General features: G+C 38.9%; 1 protein-coding gene across 3 annotated transcripts in view; it reads left to right on the plus strand.

Annotated features, from left to right (window-relative positions):
* The first annotated feature begins 15,505 nt into the window (after positions 1 to 15,505).
* AGFG2 (ArfGAP with FG repeats 2) overlaps positions 15,506 to 19,014 on the plus strand; it is a 53,564-nt gene continuing 50,055 nt past the window's right edge. For 2 of the 3 annotated variants that reach the window (XM_020979104.2, XM_020979108.2), the window contains exon 1: positions 15,506 to 15,851. In XM_020979104.2, coding sequence (XP_020834763.1) covers positions 15,631 to 15,851 — 221 coding nt within the window. In that variant the 5' untranslated portion in view covers positions 15,506 to 15,630. The remainder of the gene's footprint in view (positions 15,852 to 19,014) is intronic. The other variant, XM_020979107.2, reaches the window with a different exon arrangement.

The raw sequence follows: 19,014 nt of genomic DNA on the forward strand, positions 1-19,014 counted from the left end.
TGGAAGGATAAGTTGAGGCTGGAATTTAGCAAGAGGATGGTGTGTTCTCATTGCATGAGTAGGATGTGGGATGTGCTTGATATTCAAAGAACAGACTCCAGTTTACCAATTCCCAACCATTCAGAAGAAGATCTAGAAGTATTCTTCTATCTATGATGGAAGATCTCAGAAACCACCTCAAAGAAATGCTAGTTAATAACATCATCATGGAATCCAGCAGCTCTTATACATTACCCATGGCAGTGGTGCCTAAGAAAAACGGAAAGATGCAGATATGTGTTGATTACTGAACTTTGAACAAAAGGACTGAAGTGAACCAGTATATTACACGATGGGCTCAAGATGCCCTGGATTGTCTGCTAGGCAGCAGTTTTCAGTTCTGGATTTGCATAGTCCAAATTCCTATCAGATTCCTATGTCTAAGGAAGACAAAGAAATGGCTGCTTTCATTTATCCAGGAAAGTACAAGTTAGCTGACCAATGGAAAACTAACCCATACAAAGTAATTGAGAGACTGCACAATCTGACTGATTATGAAAAAGCCCCAATGAATGGGGGAGACCCTAACATGACTATTTACTGCAACCACCCATTCATTGTCCATAGGAGATTTCACTGGACTTTCTAATGAGCAGGTGCAAAAACTGATAGACATTCACCTAGCAAAAGACTAAGGAAGAGACTGTTCACCAACTGTACAAAGGCTTTCTGACTCAAATATGGGCACTGAAATTGATGCATCCAGGGAAGGAAACTGTGTGTACAAGGCAGTAAAATTGAACCCAGAGGCTATTCCTTTTCTGCCCAAAACTATACTCAAAGAGTATACAGATTCAACCCACAAAGCTAGACAATATTGATAGACAACCTGGATCTATAGCAGTTGAGAGATCAGTCAGTGACAAGAGATCTAGGCCTATTAGATCTAAATAGTCTAAGTTATGATGTTGCAGGTAAACAAGAAGATGTAGTTACACATGTCTCTAAGCAACAATACCAGAGGCTGCTCATGTGAAAAGTGCCTTTCATGTAATTGCACATATTTACTGCTCTACATGTGAATCACCAAACATTAAGTAAGCTTGTTTTTTAATTTTGCTGTTATGATCATTTGACTGTTTTGTGTTATGTTCATACTGTAGCAGTGTCTGTTGATTGTTTTGTGTATACACTACTGCTTATTATTCAATTATATTTTTTATGTAGATCTATTGTTATTGTTGTAGCTATCTAGCTTTGCTTTGTTAGTTAGCTGTGCTTATTGCTTTTGATTACTGAGTATTACAGATATGCATGTTCTTATGAAATGTGCATATGTTTATATAAATATATATATATATAGGCATGTTTTCATTGTAGTATCTTTGCATTGATGCTCTATATAGCGCCATGTCACTTACATGTACTGTGAATGTGCATTTGCTTCATTTCCGTCTCCACAGTACCAAAAGTAGGTTACCTGGAATGTCACAAAAATCATACCTGCTGTTTTAAAGTGCTGATGTTTGTTTTCATGCTGTATATCTTGTACAGGTTTTGGACCTGTTCCAGATTATCTTTTCAAGGGACTGCAAAGAGTTTTGGCCCAGGGGAGGAATATAACCCCTGTCCCAGAGCCCATTGATATGGGATTTCCTCCTCATTGTTGGGGATAGAGGGGTAGGGGGATAGAGCTGGTGAGAGACAACAAAGCTCCAGCCTTCACCAGTCCCCTTTGGGACTCCTCAAGGCTAGTCATCTTCAGGACTTTTCAGGCATCAAGTTGCTTTGGGTGGTTCTGGCTTCCACCTTTGAGAGGGAAGATGGAAGAGACCAACCCCACTTCAGGTTGCTGAAGGAAAAGACTCTGGGAAGACATGAGAGGAGCTAGCAGTCTCCATCATGTCCCTAACCCAGCTAGCTACCTGGGGAATTATCCTCTGAGTAAGATCCAGGACTCTGGGTTGAGCTAAGTTATCTTGCTCTTTCACTCGTTATTGTCTGGTATATATTCTCCTACGCATGTCTTCTCTGATATGTTTTACTATGATTTGGATTGGGTTTCTTTGTTATTATCTATGTATGTTCATTGTCAATCTGGTATTTGGAGGGGTAATTAGCCTTAGATATAGGGCTTGGAGTTCCCCTTCTTCCCAGAAATGATAAAGTGATCAGAATTTATCTTGAACCCAATTATATCACCTAGACAAATAATGTTTAAGAAGCAGATAGATATAATTCTAGTCCAGTACCACCTCTCTCTGAGGAGAGCATTGTGGCATCTGTCCCCAACTTCCTGCTTCTTCTCCTGGCAAGAATTAAAGTCTTCCTTGGAGAAGGGCTGGCATGTAGGAAAGGGAGGAGAAGAGAATAGGGATGTCTATTTTGCTTCCCTTTGAGCCACACAATGACAGACCTCACCACAGGTCAGCATCTTTACACTTGGGGTCTTTCCTCACACATGGGGTCCTTTCACTCTCACTACTTGGGCAATATAACAATAACAACAATAATAAACTAATATATTCTCTCTACCTACACTTCACTCTACCAATGTATAGAATACTCCCTTATAATAAGCAAGTGTGGTCAATCAGAACAAATTAAGATATTGGCTACATATGCCTCATTCTGCACCTGTAGTCCACCATCTCTCTGCTGAGAAGTAAGACACATGCTTCCCCAGTGGTCTTTTGAAATCATGCTTGGTCATTGCATTGGTCAGAGTTGTTAAGTGTTTCAATGTTGACTTCCTTTATATTGTTGGGTTCATCATGCAAATTGTTCTACTGGTTCTGTTTACTTGGCTTTGCATCAGTTCATATAGGTCTTCCCAAGGTTTGGGTTGTCTTGGTTTGGGTTTTGGGTTTGGTTTTTTTTTTTTTTTGTATCCTTGGTCAGTATTTAAAAAATTTTTTACTTATTTTATTTTTAATTTATGAAATAAAACAAGCATTTCCATAACATAGTATAATAAGAAAAAGATGATTGTATGTAGAACTGCAAATCTATTATGTACAACTTGCTATTCCTTTTAAATATATATTAAAGTTATCATGTAAAAAAAAATAATAAACTAATATTTTTCTAGTGCTTACTATGTGCCAGGCACTCTGCTAAGTACTTTACAATTATTATCTCGTTTGATTCTTACAACATTCTAGGGAAGCAAAGGTACTATTATTCCCATTTTACAGGTGAGGAAACTGAGCAAACAGGGGGATTAAGCGATTTACCTAGGTTCACACAGCTATTAAGTGTCTGGGGCTGGATTTAAACTCAGGTCTTCCTGACTGTTATCTATATGAATATTTCAAATTCTACGAAGCCATTGTTGAATCAGGAAGAAGCTTTATTAATGACTAGGGAAGGCTGGGCATCCCGCATGTGTGAGAGCACACACATGAGAGCACATGTATCGACAAATGCACACTTTTTTATTCCCTATTCCCCATTTGAATTTCCTTCCTCTGTTTCCCCATTTGTTGGGTACTGTAGAGGTTACAGCCTATCTAAAGTACCTAATTTCCCCACCTGAGTCTCTGCCCCTAATTATATCTCCCACTTCCCCACAATTTGGGTGACCCAACCTTACTTGGGAACATTCACTTTTATGTTAATCTACACCTTAACCTTAGAACTGGTTCAACTTCCATCTCGCCCCAGACTACATTCCTTTCCACTAGACTTTTTGTGGAAAAACTATTTCTCTGACTCCAACCTCTGATTGAGTGATACGCAGAAGCAACATCCATATATCTCACACTGACACTAGACCTAGCACTCAATCTTTTGCTCCACTTAGCTGCCTCAGGGAAAAACTCCCTTAGCTCTCTTTAATTTCAAGTAAAATTCATAGATACCTTTTGGAAAAGTCAGTCATGCGACTGAATTCCACATCATTTACAGAGTATCATTGCCAGGCTCAGATAAAACTAGGTGGGAAATATTGCTATTCAGAAGAAAATAGGACAGCGGGGAAAATGAGTCAAGAGGATCCTGCTATTTATAAGACCATCTTCTCAACCTCCCCAGTCACTGACATCCACCAGCAGGCACTCTCTCTGAGAAGCTCTTGGCATTTCCCTTGAATGGTAAAGTACCGACTGGCTTAACAACTATCAAACAATGCTCCCTGAATTTAAGATTGAGAACAAATCAAATCACAATTCCACCTCATACAGAAAGTTCCACTAGTTATAGTATAGAGTAGGATACAATTGTTTTTCATGTTGCAGTAACAGTTGGTAAACAATAAATAGCACATTATATGTCATTACATATCTTCATTAAGATAAGCTAGAAGCATTCCTAATCAGATCAGGGGTGAAACAAGGATATCCATTATCACCGCTGTTATTCAATATTGTACTACAAATCCTAATAAGAGAAGTAAAATCAATTGAAGGAATTAGAATAGGCAATGAGGAAACAAAGTTATTACTCTTTGCAGATGATATGACTTTACTTAGAAAATCCTAGAGAATCAACTAAAAACTACTTGAAATAATTAACAACTTTAGCAAAGTTGCAGGATATAAAATAAACCCATATAAATCATTGGCATTTCCATATATTACTAACAAAACCCAACAGCAAGAGATAAAAAGAGGAATTTCATTTAAAACAACTGTAGACAACATAAAATGTTTGGGAGTCTATCTGCCAAGACAAACCCAAGAATTACATGAACACAATTACAAAACACTTTCACACAAATAAAGTCCGATTTAATAACTGGAAAAATATCAGTTGCTTGTGGGTAGGCTAAGCAAATATAAAAATGACAATTGTACCTAAATTAATTTACTTATTCAGTGCCATACCAATCAAACTACCAAAAAATTATTTTATAGATCTAGAAAAAAATAACAATAAATAGCAATTAGTAAAAACAATTATTTTCAGTACTAATTAAGTACATACAAGGCCTTTCAGTAATCATTTTTACTTTTCTAGTTTAAACACATCCTGATAGATAAATCAATTAAGAAGAAATTAAGAAAACAATCATATTCTGGAGTTTTATGCATAAAAGGAATACATAGTAGTTCACTCAAACTCCAGAACAACTTTGGCTAGATATTAGCCTAGATATCTTAGAGTACTGGATATTAATCCTAAGGGTGAAAAAAAAACAAACAACTTTTAAACTGGAACCTGTTGATACTAAGTTGCTTCATGAATATAGCTTTAATATACAGCATTCCAGATTCAATTTCATGTATAAATTACTTCTATACCATAAGCAAACTTGTCATCCCACAATGCATTTTAACTGATGATTTGTGTTGGAGAAAGAGCTTAGGACCTGTGGTAGAGTCAGGTAAGATTTAAGCCTTTTTTCACACACCTCTTTCTTGTGGCCTTCTTTTGTTAAGAAAGACTTTCATTTCTTTCATTAAGCTGATAAGAGTTTCTGATCTTTGAAAATTTCATTGGTCTAGCAAAGCCTCTCATAGACAATTCGAATTCATAAGCAAATAAGTTAATTTTGACAAAACAGAGCATACCCATTTAAATACGAATGACAATCTTTAACCAGTGGGGCACTCTGCCTTCCAGACAAAAGTTTCTAATGAGTACTAGCTCAAAATTACAAAACTACAGCATTCAGACCGAAAAAGGAGCTAACAACCAGCAAACATATTATACTCTATTGTATCTCAAATCAATAGCATTTCTTATATGATGGTTTTCTAAAATCATAATGCAAGAAGTTAAACATGATACTAACATAAAATAGTATCACGGATTTAAAATGTAGATCCCAAACAAAAAAAAATTTTCATTTATCTATCATTTTATACTAGCTGCATTCAAGGACAAATATAGAGTAATTGTGATCTAGTTATATTTATAATTATAAAAGTGGCCAAAAGCATTATTACTCAGGGCACACATTAACCATGCTGAAAAGAATATTTTTTCAATTAATTTATCAAAATGCAATATAAATTTTTAAAAAAGTTTAAAGTATTTAGTGTATCAGCCAACTTCAGTGATCTCAAAACGACTTTGTTTTAATAGAAAAATTACACTTATAATTCTTATTCTTGTAGTTTATGAACATTTTTATCTGAATGCCAAATCTTCAGTTTATTTTCCATCAAAGTCTATTTTACTTATATAGAAAGTAAAATAATCACAGTTGTCCTAATAGGAAAACCGCATTTCACTTTAAATGATACTGCAATCAAGAACATCAAGGGAATAAATGGGAAAAAAAAGTGAAGGAAGGCACCTAGCAGACCAGATCTCAAATTCTATTACAAAGCAGTAATCATCAAAATAATCTGGTACTGGATAAGAAATACAGAGGTTGGTCAGTGGAATAGACTAGGTACACAACATACAGAAATAAATGATCACAGTAACCTAGTGTTTGACAAACCCAAACATCACAGGTATTGGGGCAAGAACTTACTTTTTGATGAAAACTGCTAGAAAAACTGGAAAGCAGTTTGGTAGAAACTAGGTATAAAACAACATCTCACACCATATGCTACGATAAGCTCAAAATGGGTACATGACTTAGACATAAAAGGTGATATCATATGCAGATCAGGGGAGCATGGAAGAAATTACCTGTCAGATCTATAGATAGAGGAAAAGATCATGACCAAATAAGACAGAAAGGATCATGGAAGGTAAAATGGATAATTTTGATTATATTAAATTAAAAGGGTTTTTGCACAAACAAAATCTATGCAGGCAAAATTAGAAGGAAACTGGGGGGAAAGTTTTTACAGGTCTCTCTAATAAAGGTCTCATTTCTCAAATATATAGAAAACCGAGCCAAATTTATAAAAATAAGTGTCATTCCCCAGTTGATAAACTGTCAAAAGATATAAAGAAGTAGTTTTCAGGAGGAGAAATCAAAGCCATACATCACTAACAATTAGTGATAATACCTATCAGATTGGCTAAGATGACAGAAAAGGAAAATAATAAATGGTGAAAGGGATGTGGAAAAATAGGTACACCAATGGACTGTTGGTGGAGTTGTGAACTGGTCTGACCATTCTGGAGAACAATTTGGAATCATTCCCAAAGGGCTATAAAATGGTGTACTCTTTGATCTAGCAATACCACTACTAGGCCTGTACCCCAAAGAGATCAAAGAAAAAGGAAAAAGACCCATATGTACAAAAATTTCATAGCAGCTCTTTTTTTGTGGCGGCAAAAAAATGGAAACTGAGAGGATGCCCATTAATTGGAGAATGGCTGAACAAATTGTAGTATATTATGATGGAATTCTATTGTGCTTTAGGAAATCATGAAAGGGATGGTTTTAGAAAAACCTGGGAAGACATATAAACTCATCGAAAGTGAAATGAGCAGAACCAAGAGAACATTGTACACAATGACAGCAATATAGTAATAATAATCAACTGTGACAGACTTGACTACTCAGATGAATATAATGATCTACAATAATTCTAGAGTATGAATAATGAAAAATGCTATCCATCTCCAGATAGAGAATTGATAGAGTACAGATTGAAGCATATTTTTTCCCTTTATTTTTCTTGATTTTTTTCACAACATGGTTAATGTGGAAAAATGTTTTCCATCATTGTATATGTATAATGGCTATCATATTTCTTGCCTTCTCAATGGGTGGGGGAGGGGCAGAAGGCAGCAAAGGCTTTAGAATTGAAAGTAAAAATAAAGAAAAAAATGAGATTGCATTACAATTTTGTTTAGAACAAATTCAGCAAATTGAATATGAATTTACAGTTATTAATGGCACCATATAGAATTTCAAGTTTCCCAAGGGCAATTCACTGTCATTTCAAGTTATAGACCCAACTACCTTCAGCGAGTCTACTGCCAAAGATTAATGTTGCAGTCTTGAATTTACAACTCTTGCCTTTAAGGTACATTTCCATCTTTTCTGAAACATGTGAATTGCAAACATAACCTCTGTTATATAGTAATGAAATTATGAATTTATATTTCCCATATAAAAATTAGAATATACCCTTTTATTTGTCCTTCAAAGATAGAATTTTAGTATATTCCATTCAAATAATTTCATGCTGCAAATTTATTTTTATATTCTCCACTTGGCAAATATTATAACTGAATATAATATTGTCAATTTTAAACCATGCTTCATAATTCTAGCTATTTTCCATATTAACAAGAATAGCCAAATCACTGAAATAAAAGTCAGAGATTATCAGAAATCTCAAAGCTAATTCTAACAAACATTTCTCCTAAACAGAGTTCACATATTTGCAGGCATGTGAATCTTCCTATTCTCCTTTTATCTTTAAGGAAATCTAAAATGTCCTTAGCCCTCCCTCCTTTCAGTGGACTTTAATTACTTCAGAATTGTACTTTGATTTCTATGCTCTAATTCAATACTTCAGCTACCTTCACTATTTTCCCAATCTCTCACATTTTTATATGTTACAATCATATCTCAAAACTATCATCAGAACTAATTTCCTTCACTGAAACTCCTTTGCAAATTAACACAAATTTTCTTGTACAATAAGTTCTCAAGAATACAAACTGGAAAAATTGAGGGGCCTCAGAAGTTGTAAAGATCAGGTACCTGAGGCAGAAAGCCATTGGGTAATCCCAACAGAATATCCAGGTGGGACAGAAAATCTCTTAAAATAGTAGAGGCCTCCTTCTTTGCAATTAGTTACAAAGTTTTTACTTTTTCCTGATCAAAATAGAAACTTCTGTGATTTTGTTGAAAGCATCTTCCCAGAAAAAGCACTCTTAGAGGTTAAAAAAAGTTACAAATTGTATAGAGACCATCCTCAGTCTGCATTTTACTGAACAATAGGATAGACCCAATGATTCTATCTTCAAGGAGACCTTCACTATTTTAAGAGATTTCCTGTCCCACCTAGCTATTATAATGTGATTAACTAGAGGCTTTCTGTCCCACATACCAGATCTTTACAACTCTTGAGACCCCAAAATTTTTCCAGTTTGGGTTTTTAAGAGCTTACAAATACAAAGTTGATTTCCAATTCCTTTTAGGTGCTTTTGATTCTAATTTACCTAGGCAATTAAGTTCTGTTAAATCATTGACTGTGAAGGTAAAAATGACAAGACTTGGCAACACATTGAATATGAGGATTGAGTGCAAGGAAAGAATCCAAATGACTCTAAGGTTGCAAGTCTGGGTGACTTGGATGATGGTGGTAACCTCAAAAATAATAAGAGAAGTTGGGAGGAGAGGGCTAGGGGTGAGGAAAGAGAATGAGCTCAGTTGTGGATATGTGGAATTTAAGTTATCTGTGGAATATCCAGATGTCTAAAAGACAGCAGGTGGTGTGAAGCTGGAGCTCACAAGAGAGGTTAGGGCTGGATATATAGATTTAGGAATCATCTACATAGAGGTTATAATTCAACCCAAGATGAGATCACAATGGAAGATAATTTAGAGGAAGAGGAGAGAGCTAAGGATAGACCTTTGGGAGACACCTATAGTTAGCTGGTATGAAGCTGAATGAACTCTCAAAGGCGGCTGAGAAAGAGCAGTCAGAGATAAGTAAGAGAACCAGGAGAAAGCAGTTATCACAAAAACCTGGAGAAGAAAGATTATCCAGAGGAGGGTGACTGACATTGAAGGAGAGATCAAAAAGGGTAAATATTGAGAAAAGGCCTGTATATTTCTTAAATTACCTAGATTGGCAGGCAAGAGGTAACAAGCATTTATTAAGCACTTATTTAGCATTTATTAAATGCCAAGTACTGTATCAAGCACTGGGGACATAAACACAAGCAAAAAGAAAGACAATCCCAGCCATTAAGGAGCTTACATTCCAATGGTAGAAGACAACACACACAAAAGAGCTGAAAAGGAAGGCAGTGGGAAGAGGGAAACATACCTAGAAAATCGGAAGCAGAGCCAGGAGGAGAATGAAGGTTGGCAGCCTGGGCTTCTTCCCAAAATGGAGAAAAGCATGGCTGAGGGAGGTTCTAGGGTGAGAGAACAAGGCGGCATGGTGGTAAAGTCCACCTCAGTTTTTCAATCCAGAATCACAGAAATAAAGGCAAAGTCCTGTGTTTAAGGATTATGACCCCTCAGAAACCTACCAACAATTGCTCCTAACAAAGAACATCTCCAAAAGATAACCAATTTCCTAATAGTGAAATCCTCAAAATGGAAACCCAAGTGGACATCCCCTGCCACAGTTCTCCATAGAAAGAAAGAGAACCTGCCCAGCAACAAATGGAGGTCTCTATTCTCCTTCCTTCCCCCTGGTCCCACATCTCTCCAGCTCAGCCTTTCAGAAAATGTTATATCATCTTAACAGAAGTAACACAGATAGAGCATCAGACTCAGAGCTAAGCAGACCTAGATTCAAGTCCTAACTCACACTTGCTAGCTCTGTGCTGCTGGACAAATCACTCAACCTCCTATTCAATTTTCTCATCTATAAAATGAAGATCTTAGGATCATAGATCTAGAAGAGACCACAGAGACGATCTGGTCTAACCCCTTGACTTTATAGATGAGAAAGCTGAGACCTAGGGAGGTTGACTTGCCCAAGGTTATGCAAGTTGGGAGCATTAGAGGCAGGATATGAACCCAGGTCCTCCAGAGGCATTTCTACTTTGTAATATATTGCCTCCCATGATAATAACATCTTACTCACAAGATAATAGTATCTAGTATTATAGTTAATAATAATAATAATAATATGAGAGGCAAAATGGGGGTAGAGGATGAGAAAGGAATTTATAATTTTCACATTAACTGATATAATACATGTAATGAATATACTAATAATTTAGTTTTCTCAAGAGCTGCCTCTATGGCTTGGGAGTCAGAGCTCACAATGCAGCTTAAACTGATTAATCAAAATTCTGACAATGCTCAGAATCATTGAACCTTAAGTGAAGAGAATCAAAGATTGAAGAACCTGTTCCCATTACAGAACTCTGGTTCTGTACTTTAGGGGAGGCAGTCACAATACCCAAAGACTTGACTCCAGAATTGTTGTATTATGACTTACAGATTTCTGGTGGGAAACCTCTAAATGAGTCTTTGTAATCTACCTTCCCCTTTCCTCCCCCAGTTGTGATTTAATTATGTGACCTGTGCTTTTACTTCAACAAGGAGAATATTCCTCACTCTGAAACTGATTAATTAAACTACTTGTCTATTGGCACTCCTGTCTCTAAGCTTGCTTTGTGCGTTCCAAGCATTCTTTTTTTAAAAAATTATTTATTCATTTATTTTTAGTTTTAAACATTCACTTCCATAAGATTTTGAGTTTTACATTTTCTCCCCCTCCCTCTCCTCCCCCCTCCCCAAGACAGCATGCAATCTGTATTTATACATTCATATTAAGCATATTTTCACATTAGTCATGATGTAAAGAAGAATTAGAACTGATGGGAGGAACCAAGAGAAAGAAGCAATAAAACAAAACAACAAAAGAAAAAGAGAACAAATAATATGCTTCCATATGCATTCAGACTCCATAGCTCTTTCTCTGAATGTGGATAGCATTTTCCATCATGAGTCTTTTGGAGTTGTCCAAGATCCTTGCATTGCTGAGAAGAGCCAAGTCTATCAAAGTCAGTCATTGCACAGTGTGGATGTTACTGTGTATAATGTTATCCTGGTTCTGTTCATTTCACTCAGCATCAGTTCATATAAGTCTTTCCAGGTTTTTCTGAAGTCTGCTCATCATTTCTTATAGCACAATAGTATTCCATTACATTCACATACCACAACTTGCTCAGCCATTCCCCAATTGACGGACATCCCCTCGATTTCCAATTCTTGGCCACCACAAAAAGAGAGGCTATAAATATTTTTGCACATGTGGGTCCTTTTCCCATTTTTATGATCTCTGGGATACAGACCTAGAAGTAGTATTGCTGGGTCAAAGGATATTTTATAGCCCTTTGGGCATAGTTCCCAATAGCTCTCCAGAAGGTTGGATTAGTTCACGACTCCATCAACAATGCATTAGTGTTCCAATTTTCCCACATCTTCTCCAACATTTATCATTTTCCTGTTTTGTCATGTTAGCCAATCTGACAGGTGTGATGTAGTACCTCAAAGTTGTTTTGATTTGCATTTCTCTAATCAATAGTGATTTAGAGCTTTTTTTCATATGATTATAGATAGCTTTAATTTCTTCATCTGAAAACTGCCTGTTCATATTGTTTGACCATTTATTAATTGGGAAGTGACTTGTATTCTTATAAATTTGACTCAGTTCTCTATATACTTTAGAAATGAGGCCTTTATTAGAGACATTGATTGTAAAAATTCTTTCCCAGCTTTCTGCTTCCCTCCTAATCTTGGTTGCACTGGCTTTGTTTGTGCAAAAACTTTTCAATTTAATGTAATCAAAATTATCCACTTTGCATTTCATGATGTTCTCTGTCTCTCGTTTGGCCATAAATTCTTCCCTTCTCCATAGATCTGATAGGTAAACTACTCCTTGCTCTCCTAGTTTGCTTATAGTATCAGCCTTTATATCTAAATCATGTACCCATTTTGACTTTATCTTGGTATAGGGTATAAGTTATTGGTCTATGCCCAGTTTCTGTTTCCAGTTTTCCCAGCAGTTTTTGTTAAATAGTGATTTCTAATCCCAGGAGCTGGAGTCTTTGGATTTATCAAATAGTAGATTAGTATAGTCATTGACTATTGTGACTTGCATACCTAACCTATTCCACTGATCTATCACTCTCTTTCTTAGCCAGTACCAAGTAGTTTTGATAATTGCTGCTTTATAATACAATTTAAGATCTGGTACAGCTAGGCCACCTTCCTTTGCATGTCTTTTCGTTAGTTCCCTTGATATTCTGGACCTTTTGTTCTTCCAGATGACCTTTTGTTATCATTTTTTCTAGCTCTATGAAATAATTTTTTGGTAGTTTGATTGGTATGGCACTGAATAAATACATTAATTTAGGTAGAATTGTCATTTTTGCTATATTAGCTTGGCCTACCCATGAGCAATTGATATTTTCCCAGTTATTTAGATCTGACTTTATTTGTGTGAAGTGTTTTGTAATTGTGTTCACATAGTTCCTGAGTTTGTTTCGGCAGGTAGACTCCCAAATATTTTATAATGTCTACAGGAACTTTAAGTGGAATTTCTCTTTCTATCTCTTGTTGTTGGGGCTTTGTTAGTAACATATAGAAATGCCAATGATTTTTGTGGGTGGCTCTAAGCATTCTCAGGTTGGAGACTGGCTCAGTAAAAATCCTGTTAACAAGGATAAGCAATGGACTTAGAATCAAGAAGGTTTGATTTGAACTGGATGACCTCTAATACCCTTTGCAATTAAAGATCTCTGATCCTGTCACTGACTGATTCTATGATTCTCATTCTATGATTCCCAAGACAGTCATTGAGATTTCCATTTTCCTTAGGGAAGACACATTCAGGAAGGACTTGTCTTCTCTTCTGTATTCTGGCTCCAGGAACTTGGCATTATACAGGACATCCTCCCATCTCTCTCCAGAAGGTTTAGTCCAGGAAATCTTGCTACTCCACCACTGGCAATTGTTACTTTGATCTGTAGGACCAAGAGGTTCAACTTGGCTGCCAACTCTGAGAGTGACAGGTTCCACCACTAAGAATGATAATTAGGAATTACAGTACCATCGAGGATCTAAGGCAAATTCAGTTGATCTGGACCCCTCATTTTCTCTCATCCTATGTCCAATCCGTCACCAAAGCTCCTGAATTTCATCTTTGAAATATCTCTCCAATGTGTCCCCTTCTCTCCTCCGCCACCACTTTGAGCTAGAAAGCCAGGTTTTCTGACTCTAGTTCAGGTTATGATCACCTCATACCTAGACTGGTGCAGTAGCCTTCTGGTAGGTCTCCCAGACACAAACCTCTCCCCACTCCAGTCCATCCTCCACTCAGCTTTCAAAGGGAGCTTCCTAATGGAGAGGTCTGACCATGTCACCCTCTCCTACTCCAGCTCTGTTATCACTGCAAATATAACACCTTCTGTTTGGCATTCACAACCCTTCATAACTTGCCTCCTCCCACCTTTGCAGTCTTCTTATACCTTCTTCTCCTCTTCCCCACCCCCTTCTGCATAGTTTGCAATTCAGTGACACTGGCCCCCTTGCTGTTCCTTCAACAAGACGTCCCATCTCCCTACTCTCCAAGTATTTTCACTAGCTGTCCCCCATGCCTGAAAATTTCTCCTTCGGCATCTCTGCCTCCTGGCTTCCCTTCCTTCCTTTAAGCCCCAGCCAAAATCTCTTCTCCACAGGAAACCTTTCCTTATCCCCCTTAATTCTAAGGGCCTTCCTTGTGTTTATTATCTTCAATTTATCTTGTTGATGGCTTGTTTGTATATAGTTCTTGCATGCTGTCTCCTTCATTAGACTGTTAATTACTTGAAAAACAAAAACTCCAGAAGAAAATACAAAATGCTTTTTGGCATTCAAAGTCCTTTATTACCTAGTCCCCTTCTGCGTTTCCAGTCTTCTTATACCTTACTTCCCAACTCCTCCATCCAGTGACATCCTCCTGGATGTTCCACAAGCAAGACACTTCATTTCACTGCTCTGGACATTCTGTCTGGCTGTCTTACCCCTGGCATGCTCTCCCTTCTACTCTCCAACTACTGACCTCCCTAGCTTCCTTTAAGTCCCAATTAAAATCCCACCTCCTACAAGAAACCTTTCCCAACCCCTCTTAATTCCAATGCCTTCTCTCTGTTAATGATTTCCTATTTATTCTGTATTTAGCTTACTTTGAATACATTTGTTTGCTTGTTGTGTCCCTTCCCCCTAGTGAGCTCCTCGAGAGCACAAACTGTTTTTTTGCCTTTCTTCCTATCCCCAGCGCTTATCACAGCGGTGCTGTGATACTTCCTTATAGTAGGCCGCTAAATAAATGTTTATTGAGTGGCTGACACAGCACACTAGTGGTACAGCCAGGACTAGAAGCCAGGTATCCCCGCCTCCCGCTCCCGGGCTCTTCCCACTATAAGGTACAGCCTTCCTAAAGTGTCACCGAGGTCAGCCTGGCTGCTTAACTGAAACAGGACACAACTAGTCTCTAGAGCTATTCGATGATTGGTGGAGAGGTTCCTATTTTGGCAGGTGCTAAAGTTACTGGGAAGAGCGGAAATAGCGGGTAGCAAGAGCGCAAGTTGCACGTTCTGGCATGAAAGCTTGTCATCCCGCCCACATTTTTGCCTCTTTCCCTAATCTATCACAAGAAGAACCCAGTCCGAGTCCCCCAAGGCAGTAGAGAGGAGAACCTAGGAGAGAGAGAAGGAACATGCCACCAATCAGAGCTCGAGGGGCTGGATTTCCGGGAGAAAGGGCGGGGCCAAGGAATAGTGGCATGGTCCGTTCTCTCTCGCAGACCAATCGGAAAGCCTGGAGGTCACGAAGTGAGGGGGCTGGGTGCAGCTAGATGAGTTGCTGTCCCCCGCGGCTTCCTTATAATCGGACCAGTGAGGGAGGCGAGGTAGAGAGGCCGTCCAATCAGAGCTGGGGGGGGGCGGTAGTAGAGGAAGACGTTGAGTAGCGGCTGCGCCTGCGCCTGCGCGGGCGGGTTTTGGTTGCTGGATCCGTGGGTGAGGAGAGTGTCCAAGAGGAGAAAAGGTGTCAGTGCTGGCGTCTGAGGAGAGCCGGCTGAAGAGGGGCAGGGGGGTGGGGGTAAAGCGATGATGATGGCTGCGAAGAAGGGCCCGGGCCCCGGCGGCGGCGACAGCGCCGGCAAAGCGGAGGCGGAGGCGGCTTCGGAGGTGTGGTGTCGCCGGGTGCGGGAGCTGGGTGGCAGCAGCCAGGCCGGAAACCGCCACTGCTTCGAGTGTGCCCAGCGCGGGGTCACATACGTGGATATCACCGTGGGCAGCTTTGTCTGCACCTCCTGCTCTGGTCTCCTGTGAGTCTTTGAGTTGCCGAGGGGCTGCAGGCCTGTTGGCTGGGAGATCCGGGAGGGAGGGGGCTTTTGGAGGAAGAAGAGCCCGTCGTGGGGGATCCTGGGGGCGGAGATGAGGAGCTTTGGGGTGAATGAGAGATCCAGAGAAGAGAGGAGTGCGGCCCAGGGAGAGGAAAGAAGGGGGAACTGAGTGAATGAACGGAGTGATGGTTGCCGACCAGTAACTGTTAGGGGGAAATTCCCTGTGTGAAGAACAGCCTTTGGCTAGTCTGGAGAGGTGACCTGAGGGCGAGGAGCCTCATTTCAAGGGAGTTTGTTTCGTGGGGTGGGAAACTATCAGGATTGGGTTGTTGAATACTCAATCTTGGAGCGATTGGGGGCCATTAATGAGCTGTTGCTGGAAGCATGACTTGGTCCTACCATTCTGGAAGGCAATTGGGAATTATGCTAAAAAAGCGACTAAAATGCCCATACCCTTTGACACAGAATTTCCGTCCTTAAGCACCATTAACTGACAACGTACTTATGAAATATTCTATTCTCTAAACCCCACTAATTGTCTTGGCCCAAGGAGTTCAGTGATTAAAAAGAAAGACCCCGACTATTTCAAAATGCTTATAGCAGTGATTTTTATTATACATGATAGCAAAGACCTGGAAACGGAGTAGCTGCCCATCTATTGGGGAATAGCTAAAGTAGTTGTCATAAGTGAATGTAATGAAAGATTACAGCTGTAAAAAAATGAATATGACAAAGAGAAGCATGGGAAGACTTACATGAAATGAGAGAAGCATGGAAAGACTTAATGAACTGATGCAAAGTGAAGAAAACAGAACCAGGAAAACATACATTGTGGCTGCGACTATGTAAATGGAAAGAGCAACAAAAACAAAATGATAGGAATTGAATGCTGTGAAATAATGAACAAGCTTGGCCTCAGAAGAAGAGATAAGAAAGTACCTCCATGCCTTCTTTGCTGAAGTGAGGGACTGTGGGTGTGGAACACTGCATAAACTGTCAGACTTAAAAAAAAATTTGTTGGCTAGTTTTTATTGAACTGCTTTCCACCTCCCCCCCCCCTTTTTTTTTGCTGATAACGTACAGCTCTCTAGGAGGGTGAGGAGAGGAGGGTATGTGTATGTATGTGTGTGTATATGTATACATGCACACATATGTCTATATGTGAACAAAAGATACCAATACAAATCTATCTTTTAAAAAGTGTAATAGTGATCTTGGTCCTTTACAGAGTAGTCATGGAGACCTCAGTGGGATGGGAATATGGAGAAAAAACCATCCAGTTACGGAAAAGAGACACAGGCGAAATGGGACAAAAAGGGAAGAAGGGAGATAAAATAGAAGAAACCCTGTAGTAAAATGAAACACAGAGACACTGGATAGGACTGAGATTTGGAGTCCAGAATTGGAAAGGAAGAAAAGTCAGGAGATAGAATAAAATGCTCACTGACTAATAAATAGAATATTCATCAAGGAGCAAAAGAGCCCCAGTTTCAGGGAAGGTTCTCTTCCTCATGTGGAGGAAAAGTAGCCCTTCAGCTGTATAAAAACAGTACCTTTCCTCTTTCTGGCTTATGCCTTTCCCTGGATGCAGAGGTTTAGAAACCTGTCTAAGATATGCTTCTTTATGCAGGTTGGCATCATGGCAGTTGAGGAATCATATTCTTTTACTCAGGTGCCAGCCCTTATCTCTCAGGAATGCTGCAGAGATCAAAGTACCATTAGGTTGAGTTCTATTAAGGAAAGTACTATTAACCTTGCCAATCCAATCAGGTATCAGTCAGTTCTGAAGTAACTTAAATTTCCCTTTGATTGGCAAGGGAATCCCAAAGTGTAATAATTTATATCCCTGAGCTGACCACAGTCAAGGACCAAGAGACCTTGAACCAACAAGCAGGCCCCATCCCAGATTTTGGTGGGCTCATATTAAAATATATAGGTGATAATACTTATTCCTTAGGGTCAGACCCTGTCTAATTTGGATACACAGTGGTAGTCCAGTAAGCCAGGTTATATTGAAGTGCCTTTCTTCTTGAGGGATAAGGCAAAAGCATGACTAAAGTTAGACTGCTGGATTTTAATTGCAAAGCCCTTGGTTTGTATGAGTTGGACAGTGATTTACTATGACCGTTATCTCTAGTATATTTTATTTTTAAAATATAAGGTCTTATTTCTCTTTTCTTTGAACCTGAGGTACTGAAGAGGACATTTTTTTCCCCCTGTGTTTCAGAGCTGGGGAGAAATGAGATAACATAGAAATTTATCAACTTTTTCATTGTTGAATCACTGTTTACTGTATTTGTTGTTTGAATTTTTTTGAGTTTATGGGGAGTAAGAGACTTAGGATACAGGTCTTCCAAGAACAGATTTTTTTTTCCTGGAAAATTATTTCCTTCTTTATCAAACCTACCCTCTTCCATATTGAATAGGTATATTGTGAGAATGAACTAGATCATTCCCCCCAAGTAACGTCTGTTGTGGTTCATATAATATTGCAGAGCCTGTGGGTGTTTTCTGAGTAGGGATAGGGGTAACATAGAGTACTGATGTGATGGGGATTTTGGTTGGACAATCCAGTAACATTGGCTTACTTACTATTCCTTATATGCAGCACTCCCTTCTCCTGACTTCATGCATTTGTGCTGACTGTCCCCCATGTCTGCAACTCTCTCCTTCCTCATCTCCAGCTCCCTTCAAGTCTCACCTAATAATCCATCTTCTGCAAGAAGTCTTTCTCAGTCTACCTGAATCCTAGCCTTCTCTCTGAGACAGCTCCCACTTTATCCTGTATATGGTTTGTTTGTACATAGTTGTTTGGTTATTGTTTCCCCTTTTGGAATGTGAACTTCCTGAGAGCAGGAACTGTCTTTTGCCTTTTTTTGTCTCCCCAGCATTTAGCCTGACACATAGTACGTGCTTGGTAAATGATGGTTCATTGACTAACTAGAACAGGGGTGGAGAACTTTGGCTACGTGTGGACACATGTGGCCTCAAGGCCAAAGACTAGAAGCAAAGTTTGGAGATTGTTTTTAGGACAAAGGAAGTAGGAAGGGAGAGAAATCCCAGCTGTAGGATACAAGATAGAAAAAAAAAATGGAAGGAGTGACAAAATTGATTGGTTAGTTGCCCAGGGGTTCCTGGGAAGAAA

The sequence above is a fragment of the Phascolarctos cinereus genome, unplaced genomic scaffold (assembly GCF_003287225.1).
Source record: "Phascolarctos cinereus isolate Bilbo 61053 unplaced genomic scaffold, phaCin_HiC Scaffold_5;HRSCAF=322, whole genome shotgun sequence".
Taxonomy (NCBI): Eukaryota; Metazoa; Chordata; class Mammalia; order Diprotodontia; family Phascolarctidae; genus Phascolarctos; species Phascolarctos cinereus.